This window comes from Hesperophylax consimilis, chromosome 21 (genome assembly GCF_061612785.1).
Source record: "Hesperophylax consimilis isolate HC1 chromosome 21, BYU_Hcon_1.0, whole genome shotgun sequence".
Lineage (NCBI taxonomy): Eukaryota > Metazoa > Arthropoda > Insecta > Trichoptera > Limnephilidae > Hesperophylax > Hesperophylax consimilis.
Window position 1 is genome coordinate 17990515 of NC_142856.1, and position 13488 is coordinate 18004002.

General features: G+C 33.5%; 1 protein-coding gene across 13 annotated transcripts in view; it reads right to left on the reverse strand.

Annotated features, from left to right (window-relative positions):
• The window catches only part of rg (A kinase anchor protein rugose), a 941488-nt gene that overhangs the window by 396115 nt on the left and 531885 nt on the right, over nucleotides 1–13488 (reverse strand). For all 13 annotated transcript variants that reach the window (XM_089644600.1, XM_089644594.1, XM_089644593.1 and 10 more), the window contains exons 11-13: nucleotides 8323–8463; nucleotides 6505–6650; nucleotides 4991–5204 (exon numbers count right to left, since the gene is read on the reverse strand). In XM_089644600.1, coding sequence (XP_089500726.1) covers nucleotides 4991–5204; nucleotides 6505–6650; nucleotides 8323–8463 — 501 coding nt within the window. The remainder of the gene's footprint in view (nucleotides 1–4990; nucleotides 5205–6504; nucleotides 6651–8322; nucleotides 8464–13488) is intronic.

Genomic DNA, 13488 nt, shown 5'->3' on the forward strand with positions numbered 1-13488 from the left:
AAAAAATATTATATAAAAAAAAATTAACACATTCAGGCGTGTCCCTATCCTGCGCTATTTCGGCAGCCTCCAATTCGTTGCAGGTCCAGACTTTACTCGTAACTACTGAACCACTGCACGTCTTCTCTCTGGGATTGCATTCAGTATTAAACTGAAGTCGGCCTTCAGGCAACTTTAGTTCATGTTCATCGCTACTTTTGTCTGAGGAGGACCACTGGATATCTTCTCTCTGGGATTACACTCAGTATTAAACTGAAGTCGGCCTTCGGGCACCTTTAGTTCACGTCGAAGCCACCCCATCGCTACTTTTCTATCACATTGAAGATCGAAGAGATTCTCATTCGATCCCATTTTGTAACTCCTGACACTTTTCTCAATCTATAGATAGTATCCAGTAAAATAAGTTATCGTTTTGCTGCGCTTGCAAGACTGGCTATGTGAAGCAAAAAACTTCCCAGTTTTGTATTCAAAGGCGTCAACAAACAACATCTGAGTGAGTATTGGGCGATAACGGTCGACTTTAGTTAAGCAAGTAGCCGAGATGGGCCCGATTCCTTGATATTTTTATATATATTTGGTGTGAAAAAACATTTTACTGAAATTTGGCACATTGCGGCAAGTGGCAGCACTAATTTTATAATATCTAAAATGTGACTCTTTCTAACGACGGCAGTATAAAAGTGATTGCTGATTTTTCAAAAAGAATGAAAGTGCAAAATTTGATTAGTTTTATATGCATTTTTGTTGTCATTAATTATTATTAAATATTATTTGTTCAGAATTGTTTATATTTCAGTTTATATTGAGTGTTTAATCCAATGACCAAATAAAATACCTTTATTCCCTATTCAATGGTTTTAACTCTGGCAAAGCCGGCAGGAAAGATATTTAGATTTTAAAAAATAATAATCTGCACAGTAAATGGTAGAGAATGAGATTAGGCTTATTAATTTATTAAATTATAACATTGTTCTGAAAGTTCATTTTTACACAAACCAAGAGGTTTAAAAATGTATTAAATACTTTTATACAGAGACCTGAAATTCTCGCGTTTGCGAAATGCTTAATTTTTTATCAAATTTTTTTTTACTATTTTCGAATATATTTTCGCGATCTTCAGGTAAATAATGCAAAAATTCGTATAAAAAAAGCGAATGTTTGGGAAAAATAGCAATGTTTTACAAAAAAATATCGCGAAATTCAGGTCCCTACTTATATAAAATATTGTAAGAAGCAAGCCATGGATGCAAAAAAATATTTTTATATCTAGATAAGGATAAAGAGTTAAAATCTGATAAAATTAAATGGGTCGGTAACCGGATAACTCATCAAAATGACAATTCAACACACCTATAAAAAGTGTTAAAAAGTTATGAAAAGTGATGAAAATAAAACTAGGTTAAATAGGCTACATATAACTATTTGACCTAGATTTTGTTACATCACCTTTAATGACTTTATATCACCTTTTAAAGGTGTGTTGAATTGTCATTTTGAGGAGCATTACTATGCGACTTTTTAAACCAAAGGGAATAATAATTAAACACCGATGAACAGTTAAATTAAACAAACGTTGCAAAGTAGATCACTAATTCAGTTAAACTACATGCATTATTTATAATAATACACTACAATTAAATATTCAAATGGTCATCCCATACATTGCATTTAATCCACCCTCATAAATTGTAAATCCAAACCATATTGGTTGCATTGTAAATATTTTCAATCGGGACTCCACTGGTGATCAAAATTCGGCAAAACCGAACAATACCATTTAAAATTCGGAGAAAATGAACTACCCTGATTATCCGCAAAATTCATTGTAATGAGACAAATGGAATTAATTACACAATAATTGGATTATTCATAATCAAGATTTTTTCTTATGTAGGTAAAACAGGCAACATGCAAAAAATGGTTCTTCAATGAGTAATATATTTGAGAATCAGATATGAATGTAATTATACAAATGTAATCTCATCAAATATATATGGCCATTGAATATAAACCATTAAAACACTGAACCAAATAAACATGCGGACACAACCTGCAATAAAGATACACAGTAATATAATACTTCAATTCAGGAATATATTTTGTACACAAGAATGAATAGAACAAATAGGAACGTATAACTAGTTAAATAACACGTTTATTAAAAACCATTAAACTGTTTTTACATACCTAAAATCTGCAAATAAGTTTGTTTTGGAAGTAGTAGTTAAAATATTGAATTTTTGATAAAACAAACAAGCTTTTCAGTGTTTATTATAATATCTTTTATACCAGTCAAACGATGGCTAACCAAATTTAGATCTAGACTTCTGATACGGAATATATGAGATAAACGATGAAATGTAGGTGGATTCATTGGCTTACGACAGTTAGCGGTTAATTTGTTTATCGATATGTTTTTATGTCGTCATTTTATTGGTCAATGATATAAATAATTCCTAACCCTGTAGAATATGAGGGTATAAAATAAAATACAGGGTTTTCCAATAACAGTTGTTATTTTGAATAGCCCGGTATTTCGGTAGATGTTACTTTTGAAGCTGTCATTTTTTGACATTTGACAAGTAGAAACTACGCCATTAATAAAAATGGAACGATACACGCTTCAACAACGCATCAAAATTATTAAAATTCACTTGAGTGAATCAAATGCAAATCATCTTGAGTGATGAGGCCCATTTCCACCTCGGTGGCTTCGTCAACAAGCAAAATTGTCGCATCTGGGGCTCGGAAAACCTAAGAGTTATTGTTGAAAAGCCTCTCCATCTTCAATGTGTGACTGTTTGGTGCGGTTTATGGTCCGGCGGAGTCATTGGACCTTACTTTTTCGAAAATGATGCTGGAGCAACAGTTACGGTGAATGGAATGCGTTATCGAGAGATGATTAATGAATTTTTATGGTCGGAATTGGATGGCATTGATTTGGACAACGTTTACTTTCAACAAGACGGCGCTACGTGCCACACAAGCAACGAAACCATTGATCTTTTAAGATTGAATATTAAAATAACACCTCTTATTGGAAAACCTGTATAAAAATATTAATATTCAGAAATGATTTTTTTATTAAGCACTGTCGTATCCAAAACCGAATGCCCAGAAATCTCCATCGTTCAATATATATACATATATACATTTTTTTTCTCAAAAGAGTCATCCCTCATTTATTGAGTTCACATAAAAAACTTCATATAATTTTATACTGAAGCTGCTCTTAAGGTAATAATACATTTGCTAATATTCTACTCTAGGTAAGGTTATAAAATAAAAATCATGCTCAAAATATGTAACTATTTTATTAATGCTGGGGTTCTTTAAAATCATTATACATAAAATTCAACCTCTCCTACACCTCATACAAGAACTAATTTGATTATTTTTCAAACAACTTACCTTTGCAGAACAAATACTGAAATAAATCACTAATTACATAATCCTAAAGAATAAAAACTTTATGTAAATAAATAATTTCTTAATTCAATGAAAGCTTTTAAGAATGATAAAAGTTTAAAATATCTAACTAAATTTACCAACGTGTTATTACAACACAACCTAACCACACAGATACTTTTACCTTTGAAACAATAATTGTTATCGCAGTCAAAAAAATACCATTAATAATTATTTATTCTTTACTTAAGCCCCCGCATACGTAATTTCTAGCAATTTATAACAAGTTTCTCGTTAACTCTTTAAGTTTTTAAGTTCTAAAAAAAAAATATTTTTTTTTTTAAGATAATATCAATACATTTGTTATGCTGAAACGTTAATTATATTAAATTCCCTCGATAGAAAAAAATTGCAAAGTAAGCTCCGAAAATTATTAAAAGCACGTTTTGATCAGTTATTTAATTATGGAAAGATTCACAGTGTGTCTTTAAATGCAACTAAAGCATTTGTCGAGAGATTTCTGCTCTATTTCAAACGAGTCGTGTTTAAACTAGGAAAAAACGGCCATGGAAAACACTTCTTGCTTCATTCATATTCAAACATGGTCTCATACATTTGTCATTCTGACCCTTGACTTGGTCCAACTCAAGTATTTGGTTCACTTGATCATGCCGTGTCGTTCCTTGGGTGTCCCCGACTTCTTCTACTATTCACACTAGTGTCATAGGAATTAAGTAACACGAAATTATAATACAGCCTAAGAAAATTAACGAAAACAAAACTAAATTAACAATCACTATAAAAATAAGCAGAACTGTTTTCCAGTAGATTTAAAGGATTTCCAGAAACCCTTTGTTTAACATTAAAAAAATCTAGAATGTCATCGAGTACAGGCCATTCATTCTGACTTAGTTAGGTTTATCACACAACAAAAAATGAACTTTTTTTTTTGGTTTGACTGAGGATTGAGCTTTCCTCCCAAGGGACTTGTTCGTGAGTCTAAAACTATCTGCCGGGTTTCAGCTCGATCGGCTGTCGGGAATTGGGTTAATTTCCACTTCATTCGTACATTCGTTCAAGAAAATAAAAGTGAAATTCAAATATATGTATTTAAAAAAAAAACACTAACGTAGCTACATAACATCCAGCCATTCTAGTGTTTTATTATAAGATAATAGTTTATTTATTGATCTGTAAATCTTTTTTATCATCAGTCGATCAAGAAGTATACCAATTTACTGATTATTACTGATTATTTCTATGATTACTCCACTAGAATAATGTTAAAGCTTGTGATTTCTTGTGTTACTTGTATCGCATACGATAATAAATCTGTTCAGTACAGCAGTCTATTAATAATTCCTACACTCTACCCTTTAACTAATATTGGCGCAGCCGGTACGATCATCAATAAATTGTAATCAATACATTTACAACATACGGTGACTTTCAAAAATAAGCACAATACATTTAAATATCATTGTAGAAAACCAATTATTTCCTAAATCCTACCATATTTTGCGACTAAAACTCCTAAAGCTCTGATGTGACAGTTTTTCAGCTTTATCGGTATCATACTCACTTGCTTCAGGAGCAGTTCTGAGTTGGCGCTGAGGCAGGTGACCAAATGCTTGGTGAGTTGGAGGAACCCGTTGAGGAGTTCGGAGGTGAGGTGGTCCCTGGAGCATCGCTGCAGCATGAAGGAGATTACCAGGAAGCCTCGGCACTGGATCATGTGTTGCTGGACCGTTTGGGAGGATTCCACCAGGGAGCAGATGAAACCGAGAAGCTTGGAACTGTGGAGTAATGAGAGATCAAATGGTTGTCTTCGAAATCTGTGGTCCAAAGGCCAATATATTCCTAAAAATCGAAGATCAATGGACAATCGATGCACAAAACGGTGAAAAAAAAAATAATTGAAAACACGTTTATGACACCAATGGCGTCAGAATGTTGCTTTAGGATAATTTCAAATGATATACACGGTGTCCGGAAACTCGTAGTACAAGCGGGAAACTGGAGAATCTACACCACATGGGGAACCCAAAAAAACATAAAGTTTTTTGATTTGAGCATTTTCAAAAAAAAAAAAAAAAAACCAAAAAAAAATATTTTTCGGCTATTTTAGGGTTAAAGTTTTTTCTGGTATTTAGGGTTGAATAACAGATGTTTTAACCCTGCAGAGCAGAAATATTTTATGATTACACCGGGTTAAATGAAGGGTGATTTCAAAATAATGCTTCAAATCCGAGTTTCTTCATTTGTTTTACCATCAAATAGTTTTATTTAGTTGGGTACTTTGATCTTCAGTAATAATTTATAAGAATTTGATTAAAAAAAAAAAAAAAAAAAAAAAAATCAACTTCAAACTCGATTTACTCGATAACGAAAGCTCAAATAAAAAAAAAAATACTACAAAATCGACTCCAAATGTGATGTAGATTCACCAGTTTCCCGCTTGTACTACGAGTTTCCGGACACCCTGTATAATGCTGCGTATAAACAGGAGAAAATACTACGAGTGGAGTATCACGCCATTTGCAGTTGCTTCGTTTCTTTCCCGTAATTCGTGGTTCGGCTTGACGTTTTATTCTCCTGTTTATAAGCAGCCTAGGAATACAAAACAGTGGACAGGAATAAATCGTACCTAAATTAAAATCATAAAATTTGTCTGAACTCTGAATGTCCCACTAAAAAGTTTCGAACGTAGAGCTATGGCATCATGAAATCTTCACAACTTATTTATTTAAAAAATTCTAGGTTTACCCAACCATTTCAGCTCTCATTGTCATTTCTATCATGAGCCATGGAACTTTGAAATATCAATTTAACTGTCTTAATTTAATCAAAATCATAGACGAGTTCCATATTTTTCAAATGGTCAGTTAAAAAATGTGTTAAAAACAACAAAATTGCAAATTGTTTAGGTACACTTCCAAAATACAGCCCAAAATGGAAAACGATTAAACCTAAATATTATTAATTAGAGATATAATCAAAGAAGAAGATAGATATATGTATGAACATTTAATTTCGCGGCACCTGTGCCACCCAGTTTTTCCACAATACGAAATAAAGCAGTTTACAAAATCTTACCATAGCATCGGATCTCTCTTGGCTTCACCGGAGGATGAGCAGTCGTAAGGCATGTCCAGCTGCGAGAACAGCGGGAATAGAACTTGGATACCTCCAATTGAGTTCAGCGTGCTATGGATGGAGTGGGTGATCACTGCTTTCACGTCCTGAGGGAAAAAAACAATCATAAAGCTTACCGCTATAGGAATATATCATTGGTATGTGTGGAAAGTGCCAATTAGAAGCGAGGCCGGCTGCCGAATGAGTATCTCGAGTATTAAAAAATGACATCACTTCTCTTTGGTGAAGTTATTTACTAACTCTTTTTGTTAGTAGCTAATGCGTATTTACATAGATAATTTTTCAGTGGGAGGAATGCGAGTCTCGTAACCGCAACATTTTCAATGCGCAATCAAATGTTGATAACGAAAACTGCATGCTATTAAAAAAATAGTTTTTAGAAAAGTGCTCTAGCTAGACCACAGGGCTGTCTAGATGCGATTTCGTGCAGGCGCAATTGGAGATAGCCGCTTAGAGGGTCTCTAGAAAGAGTGCTCGCCTGGCTTAGCGCCCCTTCAAACAACCGTTGTCCATAAATATACATATTATGTATAATAATATGTATATTTGGATGATTTGTATTGTAATAAGCATTGATAAATCAATTGCATTTAATAACACTGTCTGAAAGGAGAATGATGTCAGAACTGGTTGTGTTACACAGAATCATTAACAACTTAATTGACAGTCCTGCCATCGTTGCCACTATTAAATTCCAAATTCCATATGCCGACTAGGAATTCAAGACAAATTTTAACATTCTTCTGCAATACATAAACAACCAACTATCAGACACACTCAATAACCAATAGGATGCATGATCTGGGCAACAAGTTTGGGGGTACTATCTATGTATTTACTGACTACATTTATAGAATTAAGAGAAAATCTATACCAGCACTTTGTTGAATCCTACAAATTAGAGTTTGTAATGTAGTTTTAGTGTTTTGTCTTAAATGTATTATTGTTCGAGTTTTTATATTATTTTAATTAACTGTTATGTGTTTAACTAATATTGTTTTATATTCAGTTTATCAGCTTACTGATATATCCTGCTTTATTTCGTTTTGTATAATTTTCGGGAGCTCACTAGATATATTCTGTTTTTAAAATCTCTGTAAAAGCTAGGCTGGGCGTAAAACCAAATAAAACAAGAAAGAACATTACTGAAGATGGTTTGAAAGGGAGATATGTACAAATGAATGATAGAGGGAGTGTGCTAATATTAACGACCATAATTATCCAGGCATAAATATCACTTGACGCCTGAGAAGCAGCATTTAAAGAAACACTGTGGTTTTTTCATATATATGTATAGCGTGTTTAATAACAAAACCAGATGTGTTTATTTATACTGCATGCATCTGAACTCGGCATCTGAATAGAGATTATCTTTAAAATAACATGTTTTTTTTTAAGAGCTTAAAAACTTAAATTGTTCAAGGTATGTATGTTATATTATGTCAGTAGAAATTCGGAATACGAGGAGTATGAATCTCGCCGTAAGTTGAAAGAAAGGACCGTCATTGAATGACCTAAGCCAAGGCTAGGCAAGAGAGGCTCGACCTGAGGCCAGGTAAGAGAGGCACGACCTGAGGCCAGGTAAGAGAGGCACGACCTGAGGCCAGGTAAGAGAGGCACTTCCTGAGGCCAGGTAAGAGAGGCACGACCTGAGGCTAGGTAAGAGATCTAAATATAGTATGATTTATACAGTGTTAGAAACCCTTGAAAGAATAAGACTAGAATAATAAGAGAAATAAATATATAAGAAGTTCTTACCTGCAGCATTAGTGCATGAGGGGTGTGCACGAAGTAGGAGACGTTCCCTTTGGGCGCACTCTGTAAACACAGCTGACTGTCTGTGGCCACCGGGTTGTACATGAACACAATCGCAGCCGATAGCTTCCCGTCGTATAGCACCTACAATTATACAATTTATTAGTTAGAGAAGCGATGTGAGGTTTGGGACAACCCTGATTAAATTGCCAGACACAAAAAATATTTTTTTCAAAGTATCAAAAATCTTGAATGAACTTCTAACGAATGCAAAATAAGCTAAAATATTTGCAATTTTTCAAGCTTTATGTGGAAATGTTAATGAGAAAATGTTTAAATTGTGATGAAGTATGTTCAAATATGTTCCTATTTCAACAACAAAATAAGAGCAAGAAAAAAAAGAATAAAGTGAAATTACAATAGTTATGGCATCATTGTTTTCCTTTGAGTATGTAAATAAATAAAATAATAAATACTTATTTATTACTTATAATCAAGTTATTTTTTTAAAAGTATTAGGAGCAAAGAGAAATTATAAAAAGGTTGTCCCATTATTAATGAATAAATACAAAACAGAAAATTCGTTAGCTCAAAACTACAGGAAACAACAACATTTCAAACACACATAGAAGCAGAGAGTAAAAAAACAATGAAAACAACATATATATACAATACAATTTTAGAATATAAATACAAAAAAAAATTGGTGACACATACAGTTAGAAGAAAAAAAACTCAGGAATTTTATGTTAGATTTAATTAAATACACCTAATGCCAGAACCTATACACGGTATCCGGAAACGTGTAGTAAAAGCATTACATTTGGAGTCGATTTGATGTTATAGATATTTTGATTTGAGCATTTGTTTACGAGTAAATCAAGTTCGAAGATGGAATGTATTAGATCAAAATTTAAAAAAAATCATCCGGGATTAATATCAACTGTAGGCGCCAAAGCGTAGACCCGGCTCGAAAAGCTTTTTAACCCTTGAAAAAAAAAGTTTTAAAAAAATCGAAAGGCTCAGATCGATTTTTTTTTGGGTTCTCTATGTGATTTAGATTTATCAGTTTATCGCTTGCTCTACGAGTTTCTAGACACCGTATATAATATAGATAATATGTAAAAATTATCACGTATTTGACGATTTTAAGCGAAACGATCTATATTTTTTTTATTGTAAATGAAAATAACAGCTTTCTAAAAAAATCGTGGAGTTATTTTAATAGTAAAATACAGCATCGTGGTTCCAATAAACGCGGTCAAATTTATTTCAAATTCAACCGTTTTAACTATACAAAAAAATATTTAAATAACGTTAATACTGTCTACACAGAAGAGCGGTAGGCATTCCCATAAACGTTTACCCGTCTGTCTGTAGTAATTAACGTGACAATGTTTGTGTAAATTCTATTCTATTTACACAGACATTCCCTTGTTGTACTTCGGAATGAAGTAGCTCTATTTATTTAGACAGCATCAAACAATGGGCGTTCTATGTCCTACTAGTCTATGTGCCTTGCGTCTATGAGACTATGCTATCGAACACAGAGCCGCATAGCCCGACTAATTCCTATGCTAACTTGAGCCCAAAATACATACAACTTGCTACCTTATAATGCAAGTAAGCGCTATCTGTACACGTCTATAATAAATTTAAGTCAATTCGGGTAACACTGAAGAGATAGAGCCGATAGAAGTGTGTTGTGGGCGTGTCCGTGTGTCTGTAGTAAGGTCAATTTGTCATCAAGTCTGGTGAAATTGATCCCACATTTTCAATGTTCGATATTATTTTTTGGCAAAAAAATCAATTTTATTGGCCCGTTTGAGTCGAAAAGTCAGACTTCTAAAGCTATCCGTTTTTCTATACTATAGCTACATTAATTTCTGAATGAATTTATGCTTGTTTGTAAAACCATGTATGATTGTGTGAGAAACAAAATACTTGGGCCATCTCAAGTCAGAATAACATAAGGTTTTGTTTGAGACGATTAATGAATTTGAATGAAACAATAATGTTTGCCAATGTCGAGTTATTTGGCGGTCCATCCTATCCGCCTACCCTTGCGGAGAAACGGCGTGATGGCATATCAGTTAGTTAGTTATATAATTTTTTTTTCAAAATTTCACTCGAAGACGAGTAAGAAGATTAAAAAAAACATAATATTTTATCTGCGATGCCAAAATGTTACGATAAAATTATTTATGTAAATGGTTATTATACCTGAACACAGGGCCGGCCCTATACGGATGCAATTGGAGCAGTCCGCTCCGGGCGCCGAATTACCAAGGCGCTGATAATACCTAACACCTAACAGTCCTAACCCATCGCCCTTTAGAGTATGTTTTCATAAAAACGGCCATAAATATTATTGATTACAGGGATCACCTACCTACCTACTACCGACTACCTAGGGCCTAGGCGTCTACTGGCTTTGACAAGGGGCGCCAATAGTTTACTTGCGCCAGGCGCCGTTTGGCTTAGGGCTGGCCCTTTCTGAACAATTAATTGACCTTTTTGAATCAATTGTACGAAAAAATTCTCTAAATGAAATTCCTGTAACAATTTCGAGTCACTCAAAAATTCAATTAGCAATAATCCCCAATTTAAAAGACGCCATTCAAATTCGGGCATATTCTACTACTTGAATTGCCAAAGAGAAGAGCCTAACTCAATTTGTTGTTCTTATAAATAACTAATCCAATAAGACTTGTTCGAATACCGTCACCCCGCTCTCTACCTCTCCGGTTCCCCCTTTACGCATTTCACCGTCTCTCTTACGTATTAAATTTACTATTTAATTACGGGAGGAAAGAATTTAATCGGGTTTTAGGGGAATGGCACCTGTCAACCGTCACCGGATTCATAGAACAAGCTAGTAGATAGTAGATTGTACAGCCTGCTTCTGGATTTTATGCGCTCCAGGCAGAATGGGGAACCGTTGGGCCTGTAGATGTTGGTCCTTAAGAGAATTTGGCTATTATTTGTGGAATTTAGGATAGACAAATTTAAATTAGGTAATAGAAAGAGAAGCGTAATAAAAAAAACAGGCTGAAACTAAATTTGAACAAAGAACAAGTGACGCACAACTAGCAAATTTCGTTATTTATTTATTTATTTATTCAATTTCGGGAAATCGACAGTTTACATTTAATCAGTTTGTACATAAGTATTATATAGTGAAATAAAACCAATTATGGATTTCCTCCTTGTGACTTTAACTGAGACAGCATAATATGGAATAAGTTATTTAAATTTGTGAGAAAGGAATATGAATTAAAAAATTTATACAAAACAAAAGATTGTATAAAACGAAAAATTTACAAAACAATACATTTATAGCCATGGAGAGAGGTTGTAGATATAAATCAAATCATAATAGAGATATAAACAATAGAGACATAAACATTATTCACAAATCATCACAGAAATATTCTTTTATGGACCTCTTGTATTTGGTAAGTTCGCAACTGAAAATATCAACCTTGGATAATACGCAATTGTAATTATTGCATAGTCTGTTCCGGCAAGAATTCTGCTTATATTATTATAAGCAGAATATATATTGTAAATTATACTTTATTTTTCTTTTAACATACAGACAAACATTCTCAGGTTAGGAATAACTTAATTATTTCCTCCTACCCCCAACAAAAGAAGCAAAATTTGATGTAAGCTCGACGCTTTGGACCGCTCGACCAACTAATCTAAGTATGTATTATTTCGATAGCGTATTTTACAAGCGGCACGTTCCCTAGATTGTCTGGATTTACAATGTTACAAAGAGGTTTTATTATAAACCAGGGGTGCAAACAGAACAATTACATTCGACAGGTTGATTAGAAAGAAGCTGTGCAAATTTTAAGAAGTCCGAGCTCTAAATTTAATAGTTTTGCTACAATTTTTTCAAAAGCTGAAACGCTTTCGTGAACTGACGTTAATGGAGACCGGACGTCTTAAATCAAAATGATGCTGATCGACAATTCGATGTTATTTTTACATTTGTAAAGTGGGGAAAAAAATAGCCTAGAGTAAGTTATACAAATGTATTCTTGTTGATTTACCACATCTACTCAACAATAAACTTTAGGCATGCGATTAAGAAATACAGTGGATTTTAGTTTTGTGAGTAAACATAAGGGCATCCCTTTGTTGAACGAAGTATGATATTTTATAATAATTGAATTGAGATTTATCAATACCAAAATGAGTTCAAAACTTTTCAAAAAGATCTCTTCTTTGAAATGCTGGCCTAAACTAAAGCTCCGCTAATTAACTTTAGAATGCTTAAGCCCAGATAACAAAACAGGTAATAATACTCCACGGACTAAATTATTTCCGAGACTACTAGGTATTATTATAATCTTGAAAAAGCTCGTTTTGGGAGGTTAACGAAACAAAAACAAATATTGAAAGTTTCCCCCCGGAGCAGAATGACTCCTAATGGGCATCCCAAAGACTCTGAGGAATATGAGAGTACTTTGGAGGGCTGCGAAATAATTTTTCTCAAATTTATCTCGAGATTTTCGGCAATATTTCTAAAGTTTCCGAGATTTTCGGCGAAATTATTTACCGCCCTTTCATTAGAGCGCGATTTAATAGCAGTCTTGAATGTCTAAAAGTTACGGAGGCGATGTTTATGCACAATTTATTTATTATATTATCTCCCGACAGTGATGTGTTGGAAAATCATCACCGAGAAATAGCATTTTCTCTTGGTTACGCCTACTTATTGTAAATAACGAGAAGGGGGTACGCGTTTAATCAAATTTGAATATTCGAAAAGTTTTTATAGTTCTTTTAACTATCCAGAAGTTGAAATATATTTGGTCAATTGAAAAAAAAAACATCCATTGGCGCTAGATCGTTCCAAAATATATTGATACATTATAATGAATGCATCTCGGCACTTCTGTCATATATTTTTTGCATTTTATTTACTAGATCAATAATTATTCGGCGTGTATGTTTTTCTGAGACAATAAATATTTTTTATAGAGTTCGATTCAATTTTGAACCCCCCTTTCCGTAAATATTTGTAAATCAATAAAAAAAATAAATGTGGAATACCAGTTGGCAGAAGTCATGACATGTTTAATACGGTTTACAGAGACAATTACGCAGCTGTCCGGAGTCACCACACGTGACGTGGTGACTCCAACAATATTT